General features: G+C 39.2%; 1 protein-coding gene across 4 annotated transcripts; it reads left to right on the top strand.

Moving 5' to 3' along the window:
- Positions 1-255: 255 nt before the first annotated feature.
- rpgrip1l (RPGRIP1 like) lies at positions 256-27505 on the top strand. 4 transcript variants are annotated; one of them, XM_059545852.1, is made up of 26 exons: positions 256-301; positions 794-886; positions 979-1123; positions 1231-1532; positions 5414-5519; positions 5616-5759; positions 5842-5947; positions 10036-10182; positions 10565-10638; positions 10827-10966; positions 11640-11746; positions 11899-11949; positions 12055-12234; positions 12519-12636; positions 12722-13174; positions 13302-13441; positions 13525-13882; positions 16800-17020; positions 17143-17232; positions 17409-17480; positions 17575-17725; positions 23912-23982; positions 24673-24859; positions 25926-26010; positions 26138-26274; positions 26683-27505. In XM_059545852.1, exons 2-26 carry the CDS (start codon positions 799-801, stop codon positions 26805-26807), a joined length of 3798 nt encoding a protein of 1265 aa, XP_059401835.1. In that variant the 5' UTR covers positions 256-301; positions 794-798; the 3' UTR covers positions 26808-27505. The 4 variants fall into 4 exon arrangements, with proteins under 4 accessions (XP_059401835.1, XP_059401834.1, XP_059401837.1 ...); XM_059545851.1 differs by having other exon boundaries at positions 292-354; XM_059545854.1 differs by lacking the exon at positions 256-301 and adding an exon at positions 408-547.
- The last annotated feature ends 329 nt before the right edge of the window (positions 27506-27834 follow it).

The raw sequence follows: 27834 nt of genomic DNA, 5'->3' as shown, positions 1-27834 counted from the left end.
TACAATTTTAATACAGGCCAAAGAGTAAATCAGACCGTTGCTGTGTTTTGTTCAATACTCTGTTTTCTCTACTGTCTAAGCACATTACGCCGCTATTCCCTGCAAGATTTGTTCTGGCATTCAGACGAATGGGGACATATTCGTCGTGAAGGGAATGAATGGTTACTTTACACTAGCATTTAAAAGTAGACGCAACAGATGTTTTTGAGCGCAGTTCTAGGCACGCGAATACGTCACGCCGTAAAAACTCAATTTCCCATAAGCCAGTTGCCGGAAGTGGAGTCAGTTGAAGCGGAAGTGAGTGAGTTGTTTGTTAGCAACAGTCGCTGTGGTCTGTGTGATGCTTTTGAATCGGTGAGATCGTGTTTGGATTGAAATATTTTTGTCTTGTGAAAGGTTTAAAGTAGGCTGAGTGCTTATAAGTTCGTCTACTTTAACGTTGTTTTTGGGTTTAATTCTAACTTGAGTTTGTATTTCCAAGATAACGTTACTGCATTTCCGATACAAATGACTTGAGAACGTAATTCTGGTATCAGTATCAATGAAGGTATCAAGTAACGTTACACAAGTATCAGATGGTAATTCCATGCTACATTGATACATAACATGGTGCTAAATGTTTTTCCATATTTATATGTTAATATTTACTTATGAAATTAATACCATAATACATGTCTAAAATAAACATGGTGATACGTTGTATTCTTTTGTGTTTAAAGTTAAGTTTTAGTAAACTAATTTACTATAATTCATATTTTCAATGTTCTTCACGTGTGTATTTGTTTGATTTCAGTCTGAATGATGTTTGCTCGTGCTGATGAGACAGCTGGCGATATTCCTGTGAAAGACATCACTGTCAGCCCAACTGGAGCAGCTACATTACCTGGTCAGTATTAAAACAAAAGTATTGTTATAATTGACAGCAATTGCTTAAGTTAAGGGCAGGTAAATGAACAATCCTATTTGAAACTGTTTTAGAGGCCCTACAGTCTCAGAATGTCAGAGAGAGACAGAACGTGTCTAAATTCAGCAGGGAGGAGCTGGAGGACAAATTTCTACGGCTGCAGGATGAAAACCTCACACTTAAACAACATACATGCAAACAAGAAGACAAGATCCGCAGGTTTGATCAATCATTCAATTTTAAACAAGTAGATTACCAATTCTTCTCAAGAATGGATCAATAACAACAACAAAGTAGTACGTTTGCAAATGTTTTTGGTGTTTCAGGATGGCCACCAAGTTGATTCGTCTGGTGAAAGACCGTAAGCAGAGTGAGGGGGGTCGTGTAGTGGGCAGTCGAGATGTTGAGATGGAGGAGATGATGGAGGAGCTGCAGGAGAAGGTTCAGGATCTGGAGAAGCAGAACGAAGGGCTCAAACGGCGTCTGTTAGCAACCAAACAGCAGCTGCAGGTGCAGAGCCGCAGGCACACTCCCTACAGCCACATCCAACCACGCATCAACTCTGGCCTCCGCAGACTCAGAGACGTCATGCCTATGGCGTCATCACGACCACACACTCCCAAAGCAGGTATCATTCATTTCTATTCTATTCTATTCTGTTCTGTTCTGTTCTGTTCTGTTCTGTAATCTACTGTATATTCTATTCTTAATGTGTCCTATTCCACATTCTGTTCTATTACTGTATGTTATTATATCATATTCCATTCTGTACTATGATTTATAATGTATATTGTATTCTGCAGTTCTTTTCTATTCTTCACTATATTCTTATTTATTATTTCTATTCTATTCTATATTCTTTTCTGTCACCTATTTCTGCCAATATTGTATTGTATTTAATTCTGCTGTATATCTATATTTTGTTCTATTTTAATTCTACTGTATTCTCATCTGTAATTTATCTGTTATGTTCTGTTTTATTTTCTATTCTGCAAAAATGTGCTCTATAGTAATTCTACTCTATTATATTGCAGTTTATATTATATTATGAGCTGTTTATTCTATTCTATTCTTTATTCTGTCATCTATTTCTGCCATGTTATGCATTATATATCTATATTCTGTTCTATTTCAATTCTAATCTATCAATTTTTGTCTGTGATTTATCAGTTATGTTCTATTTACTTTTCGATTCTGAAAACAATTCTGTGTTCTACTGTAATTCTTTACCATATAAAGAATGGGCATTATTATCATACAATAATCAATAATATTACCATATATTACCATACTGGCCGCAGCTGGAGCTTGGCATAATGTCAGGTTGTACTATCTCTCCACTGGTATTCACTATGACAGTGGAGATCATAATTCTGGCATCCCGTTGGGTGGTTGGAGAGGAACATTTAAAAAATGGGTTTGCAGCTCCCTCCAATCTGGGCATAGATGGATTGACTACCATCAAAAGGACTAAAGCATGTACTAAGCGGCTACTGGATGAGCTCCAGGAAAACATCAGATGGGCACCAATGGAGATTAAACCCATAAAATCATGCAGAATCTCCATTTTCAAAGACCAACTTACTAATGACAGGTGATTTATAGTGGGAGAGCGCATACCAATGGTCATGGTAAAGCCCATCATAAACCTTGGACGCTGGTACACCGCAGACCTTAAACACTCAAAACAGATGGAACAACTCAGTCAAGAGACAGTCAGTGGACTCAAGAGAAACAATGGTACAGCTCTTCCGGGGAAGTTGAAGCTGTGGTGCTTCATTATACGGCCAATTTCCATATGCAAGCTCACTTTATCTCACGCCAAGCACCTGGAAAGCTTGGTGAGTTCACAGTTGAGGAAATTGATTGGGCTACCAAAATACCTCCGCAGCATAAGACTGTATGGTAATGGAGCTCTCTATCTTCCTATTTCAAGCCTTGTGGAGGAGTACAAATGTGCCAAAAAAGGCTGAAGATAATGTTTAAAGAATCCTGCGATCTCTGCTTAAGAGATGCAGCTCCAACATTGGTGACAGGGAGGAAATTGAATCCAGTTACAGCAGTCGCTGATGCAAAGGCAGCCCTCAGACACCCCAAGATATTGTGGGGCAAGTCAAATATGGTAGAGGGGGACTTGGGTTGGGAATAAAAACACCTAAATGGCAAAAGACAACAGTAAACGAACAGTGACACCTGGTGGTAGAGGAGGTACACCACCCGGAGGAAGCAACTAGATGTGCTCGAACAGTCTCCCAAGCCCAACGAGGCTGCTGGATGAGGTGGGAAGGTAAAGAATGGCATAAAATTTCTTGGAGTGAGCTGTGGAGCATGGAAACCAATGGCGCTTTTCCACTACGCAGTACCAGCTCGCCTCGACTCGCCACGACTTGCCTTTGTTTTATTTTCCACTGTGTAAAAGTTGTACCTGTACCTGCTTCCAGTAACTTTTTTTCGTATCACCTCCAGCAAGGTTCTGTGCGAGCTGAGGCGATTCTATAATGTGACGTGAAAACACGTCAGACTGCTGTTTGGTCAGAGAGAATCATCACTATTCACTGCATCATCATTGCACGCGGCAGACGGAGTATCCTGAATAAACCCGCCAGCAGTGTTTCGTTTTGCTGCCCTCAGTCTCTCCAGAAACAATGTTTGTCTTCTTGCTATGAGAAACAGCCACATCCCAAGGATCAAAAACAGCATACACTCTATTTCCTCCATTATCCTGTGTGTGTGGGTAGAAGATTACGTCACGGCAATTTCCTGCGGCGTCGCTATGACGACCAGGTACTTTTGTGGAGGTACTATCTGCAATGGAAAACGGAGCGAAAAGCGAGCCGAGGCGAGTCAAATCGAGTCGAGTTGAGCTGGTACTGGTAATGGAAAAGGACCACAACAAGCTAAGTTTTATCGGGAGAGCCACATATGATGTGCTGCCCTCTCCAACAAACTTGAAGGTATGGTGTGAACAAGACCCAGCCTGCCACCTGTGTGCAGCCCCGGCAAACCTCAGACATAACCTGGTGGGTTGTAAAACCAGCCTGACACAGGGAAGGTACACTGGTGCCACAATCAAGTACTGAAGTGCTTGGTGGCAGCAATAGAGACACCAAGAGTGCCAGCAAAGGCCATCCCCCAAAATGCCATGAATACCTTACCAAAAAGGCAGTCCTTTGTTAGGGAAGGGGAGGAAAAGCGGGCTAGGTGCCTGTCCCCTGACGCAGGCCAGCTGAATATAACCAGGGACTGGGAAATACGAGTTGACTTAATCCACAGACTCACTTTACCATTTTAAATTGCAGTCACCAATTTGCATCCAGACCTGGTTCTCTGATCCACCTCCAGTAGGATCGTCATAATAGTCCAACTTACAGTCCCTTGGGAAGAGGCCATTAACAAGAAGAAGCTGCGATATGCCAACATGGAAGCTGAGGTAGAGGGGCAGGGATAGACAGTGAGTATACCCGGTGGAAGTGGGCTGCAGGGGCTTTGTGGCTAGCGCCACTATAAGCCTGCAGAAGGTGTTGGGCATCAGAGGACAGGTCCAGTGGAGGATAGTCAGTAAACTGGCCACTGTCACTAAAAGTAGCAGCCACTGGCTGTGGCTGAAGTGAATGGACATAGTGTGGGCTGCCAAATGACCATGTAACAAAGTGACACACACCATGGTGGGCCTGCCTTGACTGAGGGTGTCTTGTGATAAAGGGCCGAAACACCCAATGAGGCTGGGGTACACAACTGATGATGTGTTGCATTGGTGGAAACAACATACAAAGGTCATTGGCAACATCACCTCAACAAAAGGCATCTTTCACCCAGGCTACAGTTTGCACAGAAATTGGGATCTGATGGACATTGAATAAGGTGTCTCACTGGCAACATCAATGAAAGAGAAGTACACATCATGTACATCATAACATATCATCTAAATGTCAACGATCCCCACCCGATGGCGGCATTGAAGAATTTTAGCATCATCATTTATCCATCTTATCATATTAGCCCTTTTTTCTTATTGTTCACCAGTCACGAATAAAGCAATTGTTATTTCATGACTGATTATTGGGTATTGAGGAAAAGAACCATGGACATGGATTAGGCCATGATCCTGGATTCTTGCTGAACCAAAATCATAGTGTAACAATTACTGCGTCTCGCTGTGTTCTGCTCACAGCAAAGGAGAAAATGTTCTTCGGTGTTGCAAAATGGTGCTGAATTTTGGGATCATAACACCTAGTCCTATCATACAAACTATTATATTTTGCAATTTATATTATGTTCTATTCTGTTCTGTTCTATTCTTTAATCTAAATTATGTTATGTTCTGTGTTATTAATTAATTCTAGTCCAATTTAGTAATCGCTTGAACTTTGGTGGTGGTGAGAATGTTTTAATAAATTCTAGATATATAAGTGTCCATTTAGTGTTTACTAGAATATGTAAAAACAAATACTGGTACTGGAGAAAATTATGAAGAGATTTAAATTATGTTAAAAAAATTTTTTTTCAAAGATATTGGGCCTGTTGAAGGGGACTTAAGTGCAAAACCACCTCAGGGTTTGTTGCCCCGCTATGGACATAGTCTGCTCGATGAGGCCCGTGCTGAAATCCGCAACCTGTGAGTGCCCAATAGATGTTGCATAATCTGTACTGACAGACCTGCAAACAGAACTGGAAAACATTCAATTTTTTGGTTTGTTTTATCTGATAACAGAGAGAATATGATTGAAAGCCAGCAAGCTCAGATGGAGGAGTTAGAGAGATCAGCAGAGATGCTGAGAGATCAACTGAAGAGGAAAGAGAGAGATTTTGAGGAATCACTCCTCCAGATGAGAGAGCATCAGGCCAGTGGACAGAGGTGCTGTATATAAATAGATATGACTACAGCATAGTTTGAACTGTAAACCCTCTTGTACTCATGAGAAATGTGTGTTTTGCAGGTTAACTATAAAGGATAATGTGGAGATGATCAAACTACAGAAGCTGTTGTCTGAGAAAGCAAACACACTCACAGTGCTGGAGGGCAGATTTCTACAGCAACAGGAGGTACGACTGACCGTCAGTACCCCAGTGACCAAATTATTGCTTTTCAGCCAATTATAATTGATCTGTAATTAGAATTGTGGGTATATTCTTTGCTTTTTCCTGGATTCTTTGCTCTCTTTGCTTTTTCTCTTTACCTCTATTTCATCCAGCGCACTTGCATGTGTATGTATACTACTGTTCAGAAGTGATCAGTAAGATTTAATTTAAAGCCGTCATATGAAGTTGCTAAAAAAGAACATTATTTTGTGTATTCTGTATAATGAAATGTGTTTATGTGGTACAAACAACAAGTGCTACTCTACACTGCTCAAAACTCACGTTTGAATAGTCATTGGCAAATTCTTTATATAAGAAAGCGTGTTTACAGGCTGTGAGTCAGCATTATTTGTCAGAGCACAAGCATTATGGACTACTCTCCCAGGAAACAGTCCTCGTCCAGTATTTGGTTTGAACTGTTCTGGAACAGTGTTGTAAATACAACTTAACCTGTTTAATTGACCACACTCAACAAAACGAAATATATGTGCATGCATATATTAATACTAGACACTCTAAAGATCATGTGTACAAATTTCTTTGTCATATATTACTGTTAAGACACTTTACTATACTTTAGTTTTGGAGCTTTGATGCAGCCATCATCTTCTCAAGGTGCAAACAGGAAATAAGCTGCAATGGTCATGTGACAGTTTGCACTAATCATGTGAAACTGCACATATTTAATTGAGACCCTTTATTTTTTCCATATTTGCAGGAAGTACACAAGTACAACATCAGTAAGGTTTTTAGAGCTTTATAAATGAATACGTCTCAGGTTACGCATGTAACCATGGATCCTCGAGGGAACGAGACGCTGCATCCGAGGACACTTTGGGAATGCCCTTCAGCTTGACCGGCTCTGAACGACATGTGTAATCAGTCCAATGGAAGGGCAAGAGGTCATAGGCGTCACCAGGAAGCTTAAAAGCATGTGCGGCTGAGAAGCGGTGATGCCAGCATTTAGCCTTTAGGAATGAAGCAAGCTCCAGCAGGGATGCCGGAAGAATGGCCCTGAGACGCAGCATCTCGTTCCCTCAAGGAACAATGGTTACATGCATAACCTGAGATGTTCCTCTTCAGGAACTCGATCTGCGTCGGAGGACACTTTGGAAACGACTATGCCCACGACGCCAGACTTTCAAATTTCAGCCTAGTGTGGAAGAGCACAGCTAAAGTGAGAGAAGGAGCCAGGAGCCTGACAAGTAATCGGGGACATACCACACAATGGCCATACTTCAGAAGGAGTGAGTCTTGACCCCCAAGAGAGGGGAGATCAGAGGACTCAAGGCTTCAGGATAGCATCCTGATCCACCACAGAGCAGAGCAATCAGGGGAAAGGCATACAGATGAAGCCTCTGCCACGTCTGTACCATGGCATCCAGCCCCAATGGAGCTGGATAAGTCAGAGAGAGAACCAGAGGGGACAGTGCAATGTCTCTTGAGTCGCAAACTGGTCCACCTGAGCCAAATATTCTCCAATCTGCTTCACCACCTCAGGTAGAGGAGTTTGCCCTGGGACCACACAAGGATCTGCTACGCTAGTTTGTACAAACGGCGTGAGCGCAGACCCCCTTGGTGGTTGATATAAGAAACCACCGCTGTGCTGTCCCACAGCACGCCCAGATAAGTGGTTCTCTGTACTGGAGAAAGCACACTTTTCTTGGCGTAAAGTCTTAGCCCCAGCTCTTTCATGTGAGCAAGAACGACACCTTAATGCCGAACCGCCATCCGCTCTCTGATTGAGCTAATATCAACCAATCATCAATGTGGTTGAGTCGTGAAAGTGTGGGGTGAGAGTGCAAGGCCATAGAAACCTCAGGAACTTCCTATGATGAGGAATGGTGAAGTACCGGCTGTAGGACTAGGACTCTGCAACGCGAGGAGGGACCACCTTGATGGCCTCCATCCACAGAGAGTGTTTACTTCTGTTCCATTACCAGAGCCTGCTCGGGGCCCAACAGGGTGGGAAAGGTCCTATTGAATTGAGGAGGACTCAATTACAGTGTGCAGGACCCATTGAGACACGTTTTGCAGTAGTTTTCATGCTGCCAAATAGTCTACTAAGGGAATCAGCCTCTAGAGACTGATCTCTGTTGTCATCAGAGCAGTTGGCTCGGTGCCCTGAAGCGGCGCAAACGAATAGCAACTGACACACACATTCAGAGTGCTTGCTGAATGACAGAAGGTTAAATGCCGGCTTCACCGCACGCGCTTTTAGCCTCCTGGTCTCTGACGTCACCTGCTTTTGGAGTCTCGTCCATCCATTGGACTGATTACACACGATTCCTGATTCCTGAAGAGGAACCTTTTTTACGGTCACTATTGTGACCGGTGGGATTAAACGGGTTATTAACCACTGATTTCTAGTTGTGTCCTCTTCTGGAAGAACAAAGAAAGTAGTTTTGCTTTCACAATGAAACACAGTGTCTTCCCAACATGGTGGCGGCATCAACAATATTACAGCGAGAATTAAAGTTATTCCTTCTTTCATTGCGTAAACATTTCTGCAGTGTTATGCAAATCTTGCCATACAGTGATGTAAAGACGTGGGGCTGTGTTTAAATGAGGTGTTTTAGGAGGGCATGGATGAGTTTTAACTTTTAGAAAGAATATCTTGGGTTTGAGACTTTAGTCTTTACAACTTTAGGGATCTTATCTGTTCATGAACAGCTTTTAACACTCCAAAGAGAAAGTAAAACTTGAAATCGCATCACATGACCCCTTTAATTTTGACACTAAATACCTTTACATTATTAAAAAAAATCTATTTCAAATAAATTTTTGTTAACAATGCTGGCTGTGGGACAGCTTTAAATTGGAAACTAGTGTGTCAATAATAGTGTCAATAATGCAAAAAGGCAGTTCATCATCCACACCCTACTGTTTCCTGATCCTGGGAGTAGATTACAATGCCACCTGTTCTGACTCACAGTCTGTAAGTACGTTTACGTATGTAAAGGCTTTTCCAATGACAATTCAAGCTCGAGTTCTGAGCAGTGTAGAGTAGCGGTTCTCAATTCCAGTCCTCGCTCCCCCTGCTCTGCACAATTTGTTTGTTTCTCTAATGGCTTCAGACGTTTGTTCTATTCGGACGAAAGTGCCCTGCGAAGTGGACATCACAGGATATTCTGCCATGATTCCAGTTCGAAGTGAATTTATATGTTCCATTCAAGGTGCATTGGAGTGTACGAGACGTGATTTTAAATTATATTTATTTACCAAGGTATATAATGTCACTCTTGTGTGAAGATGTTGCACAGCACATATCCGTGAATGAATGTTCTGAAGTGAGGTAAACTTCAAAAGATTTCCTCTGCTCAGGGAGTAGGGAGTAATGAACACTGTGTAGGGACCATGTCAATGGGAACACAGTTCATGCACAGAGCTGACTTCTGACAAGATGATTATCTGAATCGGGTGTGTTAACAAAGAGAGACATACAAAATATGCAGAGCTGGGGTGCGCGAGGACTGGAATTGAGAACCGCTGAGAGAGTAGCGCTTGTTGTTTGTAATTTCTTTGATCACAAATGCAGATATAGTTTTATGTTTACGTGATGCGATACAACGCAACTCGTAAGAATACAGTATAAGTCATTATAATCCATAATTCTGTCCCCACTGGATGCAACATATGGCTCGTTTGTAATGGGTTTTATTGCTTTTGTCTTGTCACGGTATGGTGAGGGGTGTAACATTTCCGTCACACGCTTGAGGTTTTCGGCCAATCACAACGCACTGGATAGCTGGCCAATGTATTTTTTGAACCTTAAACCGCATAAACACATTTCATTACACCAAATAATGTTCTTTTTGGCAACATCATATGACCCCTTTAAAAACATAATTAAATCTTTCCTACCTTGATACAATCACCTAAATAAAACAGTATCTTAAAATATCTAAATATCATAAAAATCGAAATTTTTACGTCTCTACCTTTAAACGCAATTCATTGGCATCAACGTCTGTGTCTCATTTATTGTGCCCTCTGCTGGTGATCATGTCAAGAGCAACTGCAGTTTTTGTAGAGTGTATGTGTTTTTGTAGAGTATGAAGACTCTGAAGGCCAGTCATGATGCAGCGCTGGTGAAGGTGGATGAAGTGAGCCGACAGCTGAAGGAGGAGAGATTAAAGAGTTTACAGCTGGAGACACAGATTCAGACCAGAGCTCTGGACCAGAGACGCACACAAGAGGTACAGCTGCCATCATACACATTATACACATTTAAAGTGGCGTGACATTCAGCCAAGTATGGTGACCCATACTCAGAATTTGTGCTCTGCATTTAACCCATCCGAAGTGCACACAAACAGAGCAGTGATAACACACACACACACACACACTGTGAACACACACCCGGAGCAGTGGGCAGCCATTTATGCTGCGGCGCCCGGGGAGCAGTTGGGGGTTCTATCTGTCTGTCTGTCTGTCTGTCGATCGATCTATCTCTCTGTCTCTCTCTCTCTCTCTGACTCTCTCTCTCTGTCTCTCTCTCTCTTACTCTCTCTCTCTCTCTCTCTCTCTCTCTCTCTCTCTCTCTCTCTCTCACCAGTTGATTTTCTAACTTTTTTTCAGTTACAAGAGAGAATCCAAGATTTGGAGAAGGAGAGAGACTTGCTCAAGGAAAACTGTGATAAATTAGTGAAAAGGTGAGAAGATAAAATACAAATCGAAATTACTGTTCAGAAATCAAAACAAGTATAGTAGACTACTTACTAGTGGTGTTTGCTAACTAAAGCACTATTGTTATTGCTCATGCTTAGTATTAAGGGTTTAAACAAATCCCTAGCATTGTGGGGGAGCACTTCACTGAATTTCTTTTTGTCTGTTGTAATAGTGCGTTTGATGTGAGTCAGGAGCAGAAATGGAAGACGAGAGAACAGCAGCTCAAACTACAGGTCGCCCAGCTAGAGATGGCATTAAAATCTGACCTTGTTGATAAAAACCAGATCCTGGATAAGATCAAGACAGAGAGAGGTAACCACACACATGACCGCAGGTTCTTTAAAACTGCTGGTGTGTTATACTATGTTTACACGAAAACGATGTAGTCAAAAACGGAAACGTTTTTTCCTTGCGTTTTTTAAATTTTCATGTATACACAACAACGTTTTCAAAATGATTTGCGTTTACACATATCCGCAAACATCACGCTGTATTACGTATGCCAGGCCAGTAGTTGGCGCTGTCACCTTGTTAGTAAACAGTACCTGTAGGGAACTGATGATCATATGATAGGATGCGTTTCCGCTGTTGATTGTAATATTGATGAAGTAAATCCACATTTTGCTGAAGAAGCGTTATCAAACTCTCGAGCAGCAACAACAGTACCATATACTCCGACAGTGTTGTGTATGTTTGTTCGTGCTTGCCTTTAAAATCGACATGTACTGCACATGTCTACATACCTAATACGTATTATGCACGCGCATGACGTCACAATTTTACACGGACACAATAACAGTAATGTTTTCAAAAACTTGCACTTTGAAAACCGTTTTCAAAAATATGCATTTTCAGTCCCCAAAATGCTGTTGTTGTGTAAACAAACAGTCAAAATGCATAAAAGGTTTCCAGTTTTCGGTTAAAACATTGTCTTGTAAACAGCACCTTAGACTCACTGTTTTTTTTTTTTTTATTTTAACTGAAGATTTAAATGAAAAACTGATGCAAGAAAACCGGGAACTTCAGCTGCGTTATCTCGAGCAGAAACAACAACTGGATGAAATTAAAGAGCGTATGAAGTCCTTTACCAAGGTAAAGTGCAATATTTGTAGCAGTAGAGAGGAAACATAGCACTTTGAAGAAATAGATCACCCAAAAAGAAAATGACCATGAAACAACTTTTACTATACAGAGGATTTTATTTGTTTCCCATTGTTTCCTAAATCTTATACTGTGTTTTAAAGGAAAGTGAAATAGATGCAACTGAACTCAGTGAAGCCCTCATGCTTATAAAGGTAAACTCTGAACATCTGTTTTACAAATGACTAGATGACTAACATACACTACTGGTCAAATAATTTGGGTCAGTGGGTCAGTAATTTGTTATAAATGATGTTTAGGTTCGTAGGAGTCAGAAGAGTGGAGAGCTTGGATTTCTGGAGAAGGTGGAGGAAGATGTGAAAGTGGATGTGGAGCGATCTTTGAGGGAACTACAGGCCTCTCATGCTGAGACCATCCAAGAGCTGGAGAAGACCAGGAACATGCTCATCATCCAACACAAGATCAATAAAGACTATCAGGTTCGCACTGATAGACTAACAGACCTTAGAAAATCATCACTATCTGTTATCAAGAACTCAATGTATAATCAATTTACTCTCTTTACTTCAATCATTAAAACATATTCCTGGTCAGTATTTCTAAAATCTTAATAGGTACCGCAGTGATTTAATGTTGGTCATTTTGATGTAATAACACTCAGAAATATAAGAAAATATCAGTAGATTTGAAAGAAACCCTATTTTTGGCACTTGAGGGTAAACTTGACCATGGCTAATGTCTTTAAAAGTCTGTATTGTTGTAGGCTGAGGTTGAAGCTGTCACTCGAGCGATGGATGATCTGAAACTTGAACATGAATTGAAGGCTGAGAAGATGGCTCAGCTTCTGGACATGAGAGCTGCCAAGATAAAGAAACTTGAAGGTTTAGCTGCATCCAACACATTATCTTCAGATTTCCTGTGTTGCAGTTATGTTTAGTAAAACTAATTCTACCTGTGTCCTTCCAGCCCAGCTGAAGGACATTGCATATGGAACCAAGACACATGTATTCAGACCGGATGTGACCAGCGATGATGTTACAGATGAGTTTGATGAAAGCCTCCGCTTGGCTCGAGGCGAGAACCTTCTGGAAATTCACTTGGGGAAAGCGCAATTCTCTCCCGAAGCTGTAGAAAATCTTAAGGACAAAGATCCGTCCACCTTCTGCACATACGCCTTCTACGACTTTGAGCTGCAGTCCACAGCTGTGGTTCGAGGTACCCATCCAGCGTACAGCCTCACGTCTCAGTATCTCGTGAGGGTGGACGACCTCTTCTTGAACTATCTCCACAGCAGCTCAGTTACGGTGGAGGTTCAGCTCGCTGAGGGTTTGAGCTTCCGCACGGTGGCTGCTGGTCAGCTCAGGTTAAATCAGCTGCTGGAACGAGATGGGAAGGTGTTTGGCACCATTCAGTTAGTTGGTGAGTCTGATCTTTTGAAACCTTTATTTTTTTGAAGAGTTAATGAAAGTAGAAAGTGATTTAAACTGTCCTAAAGGACAAAACAGACCCTAAAGCTTTCAGTAAAGTGGTTTCCATCTGTTTGTAGGTGTTACAGATGAGATCCAGGTGTTTGGTGCTCTAGAGTACTGGCTCAAACTCAGGGTTCCTATGGAACAAGCCATTCGCCTTTATAAGGAGAGAGTCAAAGCACTTGGTTACCTCAACACAAGCATGAGAGACAGCCAGGTACTGTTTACAACCCCATCTAGGGCACCATTTCCTGTTTGAAACATGCTAGAATTACTTGATCTTTTTGTTTTATTCTTCAGGCTTTGATCCCTAGTTCCCCATCATTGATGGATGGGGATCTAAATGAACTAAACATCACCATACACTCCTGCTGTGATCTCAGATCCAGAGGTCCTCACACCCAACCCAGCCCCTACATCATCTACAAACTCTACCACTTCCCTGACCATGATACTCCAATCATATCCTCCACCAATGAGCCGCAGTTCGAAGATCACATGGTCTTCCCGGTGGCCATGAACTCTGATCTCGATGCGCTCCTGAGGTCAGAGGCTCTGGTGTTTTATGTGTTTGATGATTTGGATGTTGAGAACGAGCTGTATCTGGGGAAGGCCAGAGTACCGCTCATCTCGCTGGCTCACGATAAAACCATCACTGGTGAGGACAAACACTCGCAAAAATTTTACAGACTGAATTTGATTGATTTTTTCAAATGTTAAAGACCTAATGAAATGGAAAATTAAGTGCTGGGCAACGATTAATAGCATCCAAAATAAAAACAAATTTTTTAACATAATATATGTGTATACTGTGTATATTTATTATTTATATAGAAATACACACATGCATGTATATGTATATGTATATGTATATATATATATATATATATATATATATATATTTAAGAAAAATATATAATGTTTAGATATTACATATTTATATATAATATAAATTATATGATTATAAATAAATCTATACATGTAAATATTTTCAAAATATATACATGCATGTGTATGCATGCATGCATATATATATATACACCGTACACACACATATATTATGTAAACAAAAACTTTTATTTTGGATGTGATTAAACGCCATTAATTGTACAGCACTAGTATTTATTTATATAAAAAAATTTATTAATCTATTTCATGGAGTCAATTTAATTTTATAAATAATTTTTAGAATTTGTAAAACAAGGATAACATTAATATTAAGGTAATATTTTGAGCTAAATGTTCTGAATGAATAAATACATAAAATATTTTATATTTTGTGCAATTTTTATTTATTTATTTTATTAATTTCATTTTTATTTCAAGTCAAGTCACCTTTATTTCATTTGTGTTTTTTACAATAGAGATTGTGTCAAAAAAAAGCAAAAATATATTAAGTGTTTGTTTAGGAACACTGCAAAAAATATAAAAATATGCAGTAGAAGAATAATATATTTATTGAGGTTTATACAGGTCCTTCTCAAAAAATTAGCATATTGTGTAAAGTTCATTATTTTCCATAATGTAATGATAAAATTTAAACTTTCATATATTTTAGATTCATTGCACACCAACTGAAATATTCCAGGTCTTTAATTGTTTTAATACTGATGATTTTGGCATACAGCTCATGAAAACCCAAAATTCCTATCTCAAAAAATTAGCATATCATGAAAAGGTTCTCTAAACGAGCTATTAACCTAACCATCTGAATCAACTAATTAACTCTAAACACCTGCAAAAGATTCCTGAGGCTTTTAAAAACTCCCAGCCTGGTTCATTACTCAAAACCGCAATCATGGGTAAGACTGCTGACCAGAAGGCCATCATTGACACCCTCAAGCGAGAGGGTAAGACACAGAAAGAAATTTCTGAACGAATAGGCTGTTCCCAGAGTGCTGTATCAAGGCACCTCAGTGGGAAGTCTGTGGGAAGGAAAAAGTGTGGCAAAAAACGCTGCACAACGAGAAGAGGTGACTGGACCCTGAGGAAGATTGTGGAGAAGGACCGATTCCAGACCTTGGGGGACCTGCGGAAGCAGTGGACTGAGTCTGGAGTAGAAACATCCAGAGCCACCGTGCACAGGCGTGTGCAGGAAATGGGCTACAGAGAAGCAGCACTGGACTGTTGCTCTGTGGTCCAAAGTACTTTTTTCGGATGAAAGCAAATTTTGCATGTCATTCGGAAATCAAGGTGCCAGAGTCTGGAGGAAGACTGGGGAGAAGGAAATGCCAAAATGCCTGGAGTCCAGTGTCAAGTACCCACAGTCAGTGATGGTCTGGGGTGCCATGTCAGCTGCTGGTGTTGGTCCACTGTGTATTATCAAGGGCAGGGTCGATGCAGCTAGCTATCAGGAGATTTTGGAGCACTTCATGCTTCCATATGCTGAAAAGCTTTATGGAGATGAAGATTTCGTTTTTCAGCACGACCTGGCACCTGCTCACAGTGCCAAAACCACTGGTAAATGGTTTACTGACCATGGTATTACTGTGCTCAATTGGCCTGCCAACTCTCCTGACCTGAACCCCATAGAGAATCTGTGGGATATTGTGAAGAGAAAGTTGAGAGACGCAAGACCCAACACTCTGGATGAGCTTAAGGCCGCTATCGAAGCATCCTGGGCCTCCATAACACCTCAGCAGTGCCACAGGCTGATTGCCTCCATGCCACGCCGCATTGAAGCAGTCATGCAAAATGATTCCCGACCAAGTATTGAGTGCATAACTGAACATAATTATTTGAAGGTAGACTTTTTTTGTATTAAAAACACTTTTCTTTTATTGGTCGGATTAAATATGCTAATTTTTTGAGACAGGCATTTTGGGTTTTCATGAGCTGTATGCCAAAATCATCAGTATTAAAACAATAAAAGACCTGAAATATTTCAGTTGGTGTGCAATTAATCTAAAATATATGAAAGTTTAATTTTTATCATTACATTATGGAAAATAATGAACTTTATCACAATATGCAAATTTTTTGAGAAGGACCTGTATTTAAAACAGGTTGGGGAAAAATTGTCCAAATGGAACAATAAAAATAAATAAATAAATGCAAGATGATTTTCAAAAAAAAAAAAAAAACTAGCCTATGCAATTGCTTCTTAAGGCCAGTTCACACCAAGAACGATAACGATATTAGCATCCACACCAGCGAACGATATCATCTGTTTATTCTGGGCCCACGCACTTCTGCCGCTTTAAATACTCGAGCTCGTTACTGCATCTGATTGGCCGTCAGTGTTTATATCGTTCATCAGCTAGAAAAAAAATCATTCTGAAAATGATTCCAACCATATAGTTTCTCTGTGCCTTTATCGTTATAGTTGTGGTGTGGAATTTTAGAACCTTTCTTTTTCTAAATCTTTATAGTTATCCTTGGTGTGAACAGGCATTTAGGCAAATTTATCTTGTAATAGAGATGTTTAGATAACCTTGCTGGAAAATACGACAAGACTGCTGATTTAGATTAGTTTTATTTATTTCGACATGAAGACACCTTTTAAAATTTTGACACCTTTTAAAATCTTAAAATTTCAAGATTTTTTTGTATTGTGATTTGTATCTTTTTTTTAGGTATGTTTGAGCTCACAGACCCTGAGGGACGTCCGAGCGGCCAAATCAGTGTGACTTTGAAATGGAAGTTCACGTACCTTCCTCCAACATCCTCGGCTATCACCACACTACAGACCACGACACCGGAGAGACAGACATCCCAAAACAAGGAGAAGACACACACAGAGACACAACTGATGACCAGAGACCCTCCACTAATACCTCAGCCCACTGTGTCTGAGGTACAGTAATGTGTCCCAAAAACGTCCCAGTCCATACATAAATCAATACTGAATGCGTTTTGCTGTTTTGTCAATGTAGAATATATATATATATATATTTGTTCTTGTTCTTCATGCTATAGGCTCCAACGCCCAAACCCAGGCAGCGAACGCTACCAAAATCAACTGCTAAAAGAGTTTCTTTTGTGGATGTTACAGAGCTTGAAAGAAAGGTAAAAGAAAAGTCTGCTCTGGTTTAATTAATGGTGTTTGCTAAGTCAAGCATTGCTAATACTGTTGCTCAAATTAAGGCATTAATTAACCCTGAGAATTCTCCTGTACCATGTGTGCACTTCTGTATGTGGTGTTTTGGTGATGTATTTTGCATGTTTATATTAATAATTACAAGATGGACCAGACTACAGCCTCTGATGAAGGTGATGATGATGATCCGAAATCATCTGTGACCCCTGCACCAAAGGTACACTCGTTATACTGTGAAATTTACAGTTTAAAAGGAATATAATAGGCAATAATATTCATGAATGAACAATATGTGACGCTGTGTTCCTCAGAGCGTCATAGTGATGGAAGCAGGAGAGGCCACTGCGATCAGTGAGGAAGAGGATGAGGAAGAGTCTCATTTCTCCGAGGGTCAGGTGATCACCGCCAGCTCTCAGTCTGACGAGTCGGAGATCTCCGAGGAGCTGCAGGAGCCACTAACAGGTGTGTCTGTTTAGAGTTACGGAAATTAAAACCCTTTTAAAGCTAAAAACATCATTTAATATTGGTAATGTTATACATTTTGCATTTACATTTATGCATTTAGCAGACGCTTTTATCCAAAGCGCCTTACAGTGCATTCAGGCTATACATTTTTTTTTTACATTTCCATAGAAAATAATGAAAATAATATAAAATAATAAAGTTAGAAATAATGTTTTCATTTTATCCATTAGTATTTGTTTTGTCTAAGCATGACAGGCTATGATATTTAAACAAGTTTTGTGCTAAAATATGTTATTTATTCATTTATTTATTTTATATATATTTTTTTGTTTTATAATTGTTTATCAGCTTTACATAATTCCAAACCACACTTTTTGTGTAAAACGCATAATATTTTTTTTTTCTTAGACAATATTCATACTGCTCTTTTCTTAAAAAAAGAAAAAAAGTCAATGCAGATGGACAAAATTGGCTTATTTGCAAAATATCTTGCACTCTTTCATTATAAAAGCTCATTTGCGTTTGCATATTATATCATATTTCAAGCTCTGCAGCATTTTGCCACAATTCAGTTTCATTGTATGGAAAAGAGCAGTTTGACTATAACTCAAAAAAGGGCTGGAAGATATATCTAACGATATGATCATGCGCATTTCGTCAGTAAATCTGGTTCTGTGATTAGCGCTAAATCGCCATCACCTGCTTTCAAATGAGGCGGCACTTAATAGACCGAGTCGTAGATCACTGACAAGCTACGCAATATTGTGTTCATTATCCCAGATGAATCGCCTTCGATAATGAACGTGATATTGCATAGCTTGTCAGTGAACTACGGTTCTGTCTATTAAATGCCGCTCCATTTGAAAGCCGGTGATGGCGATTTACCGCTAATCAGGGAACCGACTTTACTGATGAAATGCGACAATCAGATGTGATATATCACCAGCCCTAATTAGGGCTATGCGATTAATCGAAATCGAAATAAAATCGCGATTTGAGTGTGCGCGATTTCTAAATCGCTTTAAAGCACGATTTTCCACGGCCCTGACCTCCCGCCGTATGTTATCTAAACCAATCAGGATGCGGCGCGCCTAAGTGGAGCGCGAGAACAGAGCAGAGCAGAGCAGACTGGGCTGGGTCTGTGATGCGTAGCTTTTTTTTTTCGAGCCCATGTTAACAGATCAGAACGTTCACACTGCACGCGGTAAAAAGATGAGAACAGAAAAGGTTATAAATAGAAAGGTGCGACAAGATTTAATATCTTGCACGTGAGCACAGAGAGAGTTGTGAGTGCACAGGACACAGGTTGAGCGAGAGGAGACACGTTGTAAGGCAGCATATATCTGAGCCTTATACAGTCTATGATCTGAGCATGCGCATCTGGTTTTGTTAACAGAGCAAAGGATATTTGCGTGCGAGTCAGTGATGCGCGGGTTGATCCAAAATGAGCGGGTGCCTGCGGTTACGAGTCATCCAAAAATATTTTTCATGATATTCGGGTCGCAGTTGGTCGGGTCCTTTGAAATAAAAATGCCAATTTAACCTTTGTCATTTGTATAGTACTAGACACATTTTTGAAATACATAGGCCTACACTTTATTGTCTGAATAACTGGCATGAAGATGATGCACGAGCTCAGTCTGCACGTAGAGATGGAGGCGGCAAAGAAGACTGCATGGGGAGCAACGGCGCTGTTTTTGGTAAAATGTGATTTTGATGACTTCATTAAGTTTTGTTTTATAGAAAACTATTTTTAAAAGATTTTCGTTTTGTATAAATTGTATCTTAATTTTGATCAACGTTTTATCAATCAGTTGCCCGTATTTAATAAATAAGAAGCAAATATATAGCCTAGCAGACAATGTAATAAGGCGCCGGCACGATCCCTTGCATTGCATGTGAGCTAAACTCAGCGTGTGCCTCAGATTTGAGAAATATAGGCTATATATTACAGAAAGCTTGAAATGTCTTCTTTTGAACGAAAATGTTCAAACCAAAATAAATGGGCTACTCTCTGATGATGTAATCCATATGAAATGTGCATTTCTCTCTGGCGTTTATGGCGAGTCTGCATTGTCAACTTCATCTTTGCAGCGACACAGAAAACACCAGTTTATTACTAAACAATAAAATGTTATAATAAATGTTTACAAAAATAAAATATTAAGGTTATTATAATTTTTTTTTTTTTTTTTTTTTTTTACCTAGTTAGTTTTGCCTGCGTTCCTATGGCTCAATGACGCTACGATGAGCATTTACTGCTTTTAAAAAAATGCGGGTCAGGAAGCGGGTCAGGTATAATATATAATATTGTTTTTTTTTTGCGGTCCGAGTTGAGGGCAGGTTAGTTGAAAACGCGGTTGGGTGCGGGTTATTAATACATTGACCCACGCATCTGGATAGATTCGTGCTCGCGCATTAGTTTAATGTGCTTTCGCGCTACAATAATGCGCTCTAGTTGCTGCTTACTGTATACGCACTACAGATGGAGTACGTGTGACCCTTGGGCAATAAATATATTGGGCAAAACATATAACACCTCAGGCACCGCTACAGTGAGCTCTATGATCAATGCATGACAAAAATAAATTAATCCCTGAACACTTTTTTTTTTTTTTGATGAAAATGTCTAGACATTTTGTTTGACATCTTTACTTGGTGATTATTTTGACTTATGTCTGTTCTAGAGACATTTGATAAAGCTCTCATTGGTTTTCTTTTGGAAATATGTTTAAAATTTATACTGAATGCATTTGATAATTGAATGAGTGTGTGTCAAAATCGTGATTAAAATCGAAATCGCAAAATTGATCAAAAAATCGTGATAGGTTTTTTTTTGTCCATATCGCACAGCCCTAGCCCTAATTCAAAACATCTCATTTTGTGTTTTACCGAAGCACAGAAGTCACATATGTTCGGAACAACATGAAGTTGACTAAATAAAGACAGAACTTCATTTTTATGAAGGCTTTAAGTTCAGTGTTTAATTTAAACTCTAATTAAAATCCGTGTTACCACAAGCTTAAAGTGCTGCTAGTATATAAAAAAATAAAGTTTATGTTTTGTTTGTGTTATTGTGGGCAGGAAGGCCCCTGTGCTTCGGCCCTTAGAACTTGTATTCAGTAGAGCCACATATGAATGTTTTGGTGAACCAATACTTAGTGCTGTGCGTTAGTATTCAGTTTCATATTAGGAAGCAGTTGTGCTATTGTCATTAATATTTAATTTGCTGCTGCCAATAATCTGATGTGTTTCCTGTTGACATCCCACAACATAGATGTTAATGTGTGTCGACCTTAGCCAAGAGGCAGTCTTTAAAGTTTTCATGTCTAATGTCTCTCTCTTACCTGCTGCGGGCCACTTGAGACCAAAGCGAGAGATGGATGACAAAAAAATAAACAAACCCTTCACAAACACCTTCCATATGAAACCAGGCTAGGAGATATCCATCTAATTATTAGTGGTCAAATGATATTGTTTTTTTTTTATTCCGTTAATTTAATATATATATACATATATATATATATATATATATATTAAAGACATTTGAAATAATTTTAAAATGGATTAGAAATGTGTCAAATAAACATACTTACTTACACTTTAGATGACAGCTTCTTGATTCTGTAATCCTATGAAAGTTTTCTTCACATATAAATAAAACAAATATATATAGCTATTAGCGGGGTTCAAGCACTTTAAGACATTTGAGCATGTATAAAAAACATATTATTTAGCAAGCCTGTAACTAGCTTAATTAGTGATTAAAAAGAGCATTTTGGGCAATTCCAGGTAATTTACCAAAGAAATATGATGTTTATTAACATCTATGGTGGTTATAGCGCCACCCATCTGCATATAACTTTGCATATTTGTATAGAATCATCTGTCACATGAGCTGTTTCATTAAGTTCCACTTTTTTGTTTAGGATGTATGGCCTTAAGGTATATTTGCCCAGACCAATATTATAAATGTTACAGTTGTTCAAATGCAAGAGTTCTACATCCCAAATTCCGGAAAAGTTGGGACGTTTTTTAAATTTTAATAAAATGAAAACTAAAGGAATTTCAAATCACATGAGCCAATATTTTATTCACAATAGAATATAGATAACGTAGCAAATGTTTAAACTGAGAAATTTTACACTTTTATCCACTTAATTAGCTCATTTAAAATTTAATGCCTGCTACAGGTCTCAAAAAAGTTGGCACGGGGGCAACAAATGGCTAAAAAAGCAAGCAGTTTTGAAAAGATTCAGCTGGGAGAACATCTAGTGATTAATTAAGTTAATTGATATCAGGTCTGTAACATGATTAGCTATAAAAGCTTTGTCTTAGAGAAGCAGAGTCTCTCAGAAGTAAAGATGGGCAAAGGCTCTCCAATCTGTGAAAGACTGCGTAAAAAAATTGTGGAAAACTTTAAAAACAATGTTCCTCAACGTCAAATTGCAAAGGCTTTGCAAATCTCATCATCTACAGTGATAACATCATCAAAAGATTCAGAGAAACTGGAGAAATCTCTGTGCGTAAGGGACAAGGCCGGAGACCTTTATTGGATGCCCGTGGTCTTCGGGCTCTCAGACGACACTGCATCACTCATCGGCATGATTGTGTCAATGACATTACTAAATGGGCCCAGGAATACTTTCAGAAACCACTGTCGGTAAACACAATCCCCCGTGCCATCAGCAGATGCCAACTAAAGCTCTATCATGCAAAAAGGAAGCCATATGTGAACATGGTCCAGAAGCGCCGTCGTGTCCTATGGACTATTTCAAAGTGGAATAGTGTTTTATGGTCAGACGAGTCCAAATTTGACATTCTTGTTGGAAATCACGGACGCCGTGTCCTCCGGGCTAAAGAGGAGGGAGACCTTCCAGCATGTTATCAGCGTTCAGTTCAAAAGCCAGCATCTCTGATGGTATGGGGGTGCATAAGTGCATACGGTATGGGCAGCTTGCATGTTTTGGAAGGCTCTGTGAATGCTGAAAGGTAAATAAAGGTTTTAGAGCAACATATGCTTCCCTCCAAACAACGTCTATTTCAGGGAAGGCCTTGTTTATTTCAGCAGGACAATGCAAAACCACATACTGCAGCTATAACAACAGCATGGCTTCGTCGTAGAAGAGTCCGGGTGCTAACCTGGCCTGCCTGCAGTCCAGATCCTTCACCTATAGAGAACATTTGGTGCATCATTAAACGAAAAATACGTCAAAGACGACCACAAACTCTTCAGCAGCTGGAAATCTATATAAGGCAAGAATGGGACCAAATTCCAACAGCAAAACTCCAGCAACTCATAGCCTCAATGCCCAGACGTCTTCAAACTGTTTTGAAAAGAAAAGGAGATGCTACACCATGGTAAACATGCCCCGTCCCAACTATTTTGAGACCTGCAGCAGAAATCAAAATTGAAAGGAGCTCATTTTGTGCATAAAATTGTAAACTTTCTCAGTTTAAACATTTGCTATGTTATCTATGTTCTATTGTGAATAAAATATTGGCTCATGTGATTTGAAAGTCTTTTAGTTTTCATTTTATTAAAATTTAAAAAACGTCCCAACTTTTCCGGAATTCGGGTTGTATAAAAAAAAAAAAAAAAATTCTATTTTTGATCATTTTTTACCTAAAGAGTCCAGAGAATTGTACTGCAGTGGTTTGGTTGAGATTGAGCAAAAAACCTAGGACTAGTTTGCAAAAGTAGGTTTAGATAATCTTGAATAATTAATGACTGATTTGATTGCCAGCAGTGGTTCTAGAGACTCACTATACATTCTGCTTGTCGAGCATGATTTATGTGTTCACACTATATGTGTAAAATAGTTGGGTTGTACAAAAGTTGACACCGTGTATGAACAATAGCCAGAGATATCTTCAAAAAAAAAAGTGTTTGTCTTTGTCAGTAAATTGCAAAATGATGGACAATAATTCACATTTCCCGTGGTAATAACATTGAGTAAATATTAATTAACTTTGTGAATAAACAAATAAATTAATGATTAAGTAGATTAATAAAAGAGAAGTTGGAGTATCTAGACAAGTTGGCTTGAAAAATGTGAGCATATGGTTTACCCATTATCGGTCATGGCGATATATCGGTCAACCACTACTAATGATCCTCTAGTGCTTTACATTCTGTACTGTCAAGTGAGCATAATAAAGAATGCTCTGTTGTCTCTGCAGACATACAGGGTGAGGATGATGATAGCGATGACTGCATTGTTCCTGCTCAGAGCTCACAGCATAAAAAACAGGTGTGTTGTATCACTTTGCATCTGAGTGTGTTTGACAAATGAACAGTGTTTTTCTGTGCTTGACCAATATATGAAATATATTTTCTTATATTTGTGTTGTGCTGTATATATATGCAAGACACTACAGATAAACAGAAATAGGTTTTTAGCGTAACTTTTCTTTTTAACATGTCTACTCATTTAAAAATAATAAGAAAAAATCAAATCTGAGATCAGAAAGATCTTTTTTTCTTTCTTTCTTATACTTTTAATACACTTTAAATTGCAGTTCATTGCTGTGATCATTACTCCAGTCTTCAGTGACACACGATCTTTCAGAAATCGTTCTAATATGCCTATTTATTATCAATGATTATTTTGGGAATTATATATATTCACACTACCATTCAAAAGTTTGGGTCTGCATTTGTTTTCAAGAATGTAATACTTTAATTCAGCAAGGAAGGATATGTTAAATGGATTAAAGGCATCTTCAACCCAACAAAGCAAAGCATCAACAAAGCATCTCCAACCCACATCATTATAACCCTGTAGGTTACATGTCTTCATCAGGAAAGAGAGATAGTTTTAAAATGGTGGACTATTTTTTTGTAGAGAGTCCATGAAGATTCACAGCGAGTCTCACCATGTCAGCTGGTGTGAGGTTGAATGTCAGTTGTGATCAGGTCATGTAATGCTTTGCTTCACCAGCCGTCCGAGTGCATTCGTGTGGAGATTGTTTCAATGAGTCTGAAGCCAGGATCAAGAGTGGCGGAAGACGGTGCAATTGTCAAATTGTTTGTGGAGTACTCTTTCCTGGGCCTGCCATCAGTCGAGACTCCACTGTCTCTAAAGAAACCTCTGCCTGGACACAGCGTCTCCTACAACTTCAGCAATGGTGAACAACATTCAAACTAATTTGCATGCCAAAGAAACCATTGCAATTGTTTTACTTTTTCAGGTATAGTATATGGCAGTGTATTGAGCCTAATGGTAAAAGTTGTGAGAATTGTTGCATTAGACCATAGACTCAAAGTTACACTTTTCTGCTTTGGTCTACAACAGTGGTTCCTGGTCCTGGAGACCCTGGATGTGTCTGTTATCTGATACAAATATTTGAGGCCTTGGAGTCTTGATTAGGGAGACGTAAAATGTGCCATGTTGGGGGTTCCCCAGGACCAGGACTGGGAACCACTGGTCTACAACAGGGGTTTTCAGTCCTGCTCCTATAGAGCCACTGTCCTGCAGAGTTTAGCTCCAATCCCAATCAAACACACTTGAACTAGCTAATCAAAGTCTTCTTGAAGCTTCCAACTCTGCAGGATGTTGGCCCTCCAGGAGCAGGGTTTTCCTCGGGTTTATAGCCAAGCTCAATAAACTTAGTGGTTTCAGTTTCTGGCCAACTAGATTACTTGGATAGCTTGATCTAAAGAAGGAATCTGCTCCGAGACACTTGCCTACAATTATCAAGTAGCCCCGAACACCTTGATTAGCTGTTCAGGTGTGTTTGTTTGGGATTGGAGTCTCCAGGAGCAGGGTTGGAGACCCTGATTTAAAGTCATGACTCTGCTCCATTTAGATTACTTGGGTAATCCAGTGTTTTCCAACCCTGTTCTTTGAGGCACCTCAACATTGCACATTTTTGAACTTTTCCTAATCAAACGTATCTGAATCAACTCACCAGATCATTAGTAGCGACTCTGAAATGAATGGGTCAGATATTGTTGGGGGGGGGGGGGCTGCAGGAACAGGGTTGAGAAACACTGGGGTAATCCAAAGTATGTTTATCAGCCATGTTGAATGCCCACCATTTTGAATTTTATACTGTTTAATACTTTCCTTGGCCTCATAATTGGTTTTTGTCCCTGTAATATTTTACTAAACAATGCCAAATAAACAAAATCTTCATTAGTAATTCATCAAAATAAAGAAAGAGACCTAAACAACATACATTGTTGTGACAGTGATCCATGTGGATAAGGAGGGTAACCAGCTCAGACGGCAAACTCTGAGGACAGTGCTGGAGGGTCGGAACAGACAACTAGAGCAGTGAGAGTCTTTCTCATCTATAATCATTTGCTTATTAATTTGTCATGTAAAGTATATAGTTGTAGCATATACTACACTGTGATGTCCAGCTCAAGTAAGCAGCTGACTCTTTCATTGGCTGTGACAGCATAAAGTTCACGGTGGTGAGTGACCCTCCTGAAGAAGAGGAGCAGGACGAGGAGTGTGAGGATGTGGGCGTGGCCTACCTGCGTATTCTCGATATCATGGAGAAACACCGAGACATGAAGGGCGTCAGCCTCAACAGTAAGTGTGTTTTACTTGGCATGACAAAATTCCAGTCACAACAAACGCTTTCAGTTTAGTGTGAATATTACAGTGGCGATTATTTATGTGATCTCAAATCTTGGGATACTTGCTCATTTCAACAAGTAGGATGTTAAATAGGACCTGGAACACTCTGTTTTCAACAAAGTATCATTGAAAATAGATGTTTAACCTCTGAAAATGTTGAGGGGGCACAGATATTTAATGTGCTTTAATTTTTACATTTCTTAAACATGTTTATCAAATGTAATAGTTCCTTCTCTAAAGAACATGCTATTCATGCCTTTTTTATGCAAAGGACAATTTGTATCCTATTCATGGAAATTGCCATCTGCTGACTATAAAAACTTTCTGTGAATTTTTCTTTTTTTCTGTCCCTCACTGTAGTTGTGGACGTTCAGGACAGCAGTGAAGTTGTTGGCCATCTAGTTGTGACCGTTGAAGCTCTGGAGGCTCTAACATCCATCATGAAAGATCCAGAGCGAGATCAAACTCTAACTACACTTGCTTAATTGACCAAATCCATCGATTTACTTTTTACAACTGTGGAATGTAAAATGTTCCTTGAATCATTTAAGTTTTTAATTAGATTCACCAAAACGAGGTTAAATGTAATGCATGGGGCGGTCCGTTTGGTTTTAAACACTTCAGGCAGTATAACATATGGGAACAAACAGTCCTTAATGTAAGCACCATCACGCAACTTTGAACCCTTACGGTGTGAAATCAAATCCTAATGTTTCTCTTTATGGCCTCCAGTGTTGCGTTTGATGGAGTGCTGATGTTTAGACCTTTAATAACTTTGCTTAATGAAAAGGCTGTTAAGCCTCGTTAGACAGCGCTGTGGCAGGCGGCGATATTTTATTGAAGGTGCGAAATGAAATCTAGCTGGATTTAATGGGATTAAATCAAGCTCTTTAAATTGCTAATGCAGATTTTCACGCATGTCGAGCTGTGGCGCTCACGTAGACACTTCTTCTGTTTTGGTGTGTGCGATCGAGTGTGAAATGTTATCTGCATTGCAGATCATTTGATATTTTCTTTATAGGTCTGCATATGAGAGTACAATTCAGATTATTTAGTATATTTTGTAGAGATGCAAATGCTTTATTTTGAATGTACATTTGTAGACAGCCTTATAAACAGATATTTGTAAATGTTTTATATTTTTGAACATTTCAGAGTAATGTATTAAAGAGTTTTAGTGTTATTTAATTTGGTTCTCTGATTTTCTTAAAACTGTGTTTATATATATATATATATATATATATATATATATATATATACACTTAAAAGTTAAGAAAAAAAACTGGAATTTCATGTATCTTACATCCAAGTAAGGAAACGTAACAAGAAAAAACCATTGGAAATTGATTGGATGGTGAAAAGTGGTGTTCCATACCAGAATTGAGTTCATTAAAGGTATTGTTTAAAAAATGAAACCTTCACATTATTATAAACTTGTATTACTTTCTTCTACTGAACACAAAAGAAGATCACTAGAGAGTTTGCTAAAACCAAGGGAATCAATAATATCTG

The sequence above is a fragment of the Carassius carassius genome, chromosome 50 (genome assembly GCF_963082965.1).
Source record: "Carassius carassius chromosome 50, fCarCar2.1, whole genome shotgun sequence".
In the NCBI taxonomy this organism is placed as follows: Eukaryota; Metazoa; Chordata; class Actinopteri; order Cypriniformes; family Cyprinidae; genus Carassius; species Carassius carassius.
Note: the sequence above shows the minus strand (reverse complement) of the source record. Positions and strands in the feature narration are given on the sequence as shown.

What these genes read in the sequence shown, in the direction of transcription:
- rpgrip1l (XM_059545852.1), top strand. Translation starts at nt 799, where the DNA reads ATGATGTTTGCTCGTGCTGATGAGACAGCTGGCGATATTCCTGTGAAA. An exon ending in CGTGCTGAAATCCGCAACCT is followed by an intron (nt 5,520 to 5,615) that starts GTGAGTGCCCAA and finishes ATCTGATAACAG; the next exon opens with AGAGAATATGATTGAAAGCC. An exon ending in AGATCAATAAAGACTATCAG is followed by an intron (nt 12,235 to 12,518) that starts GTTCGCACTGAT and finishes GTATTGTTGTAG; the next exon opens with GCTGAGGTTGAAGCTGTCAC.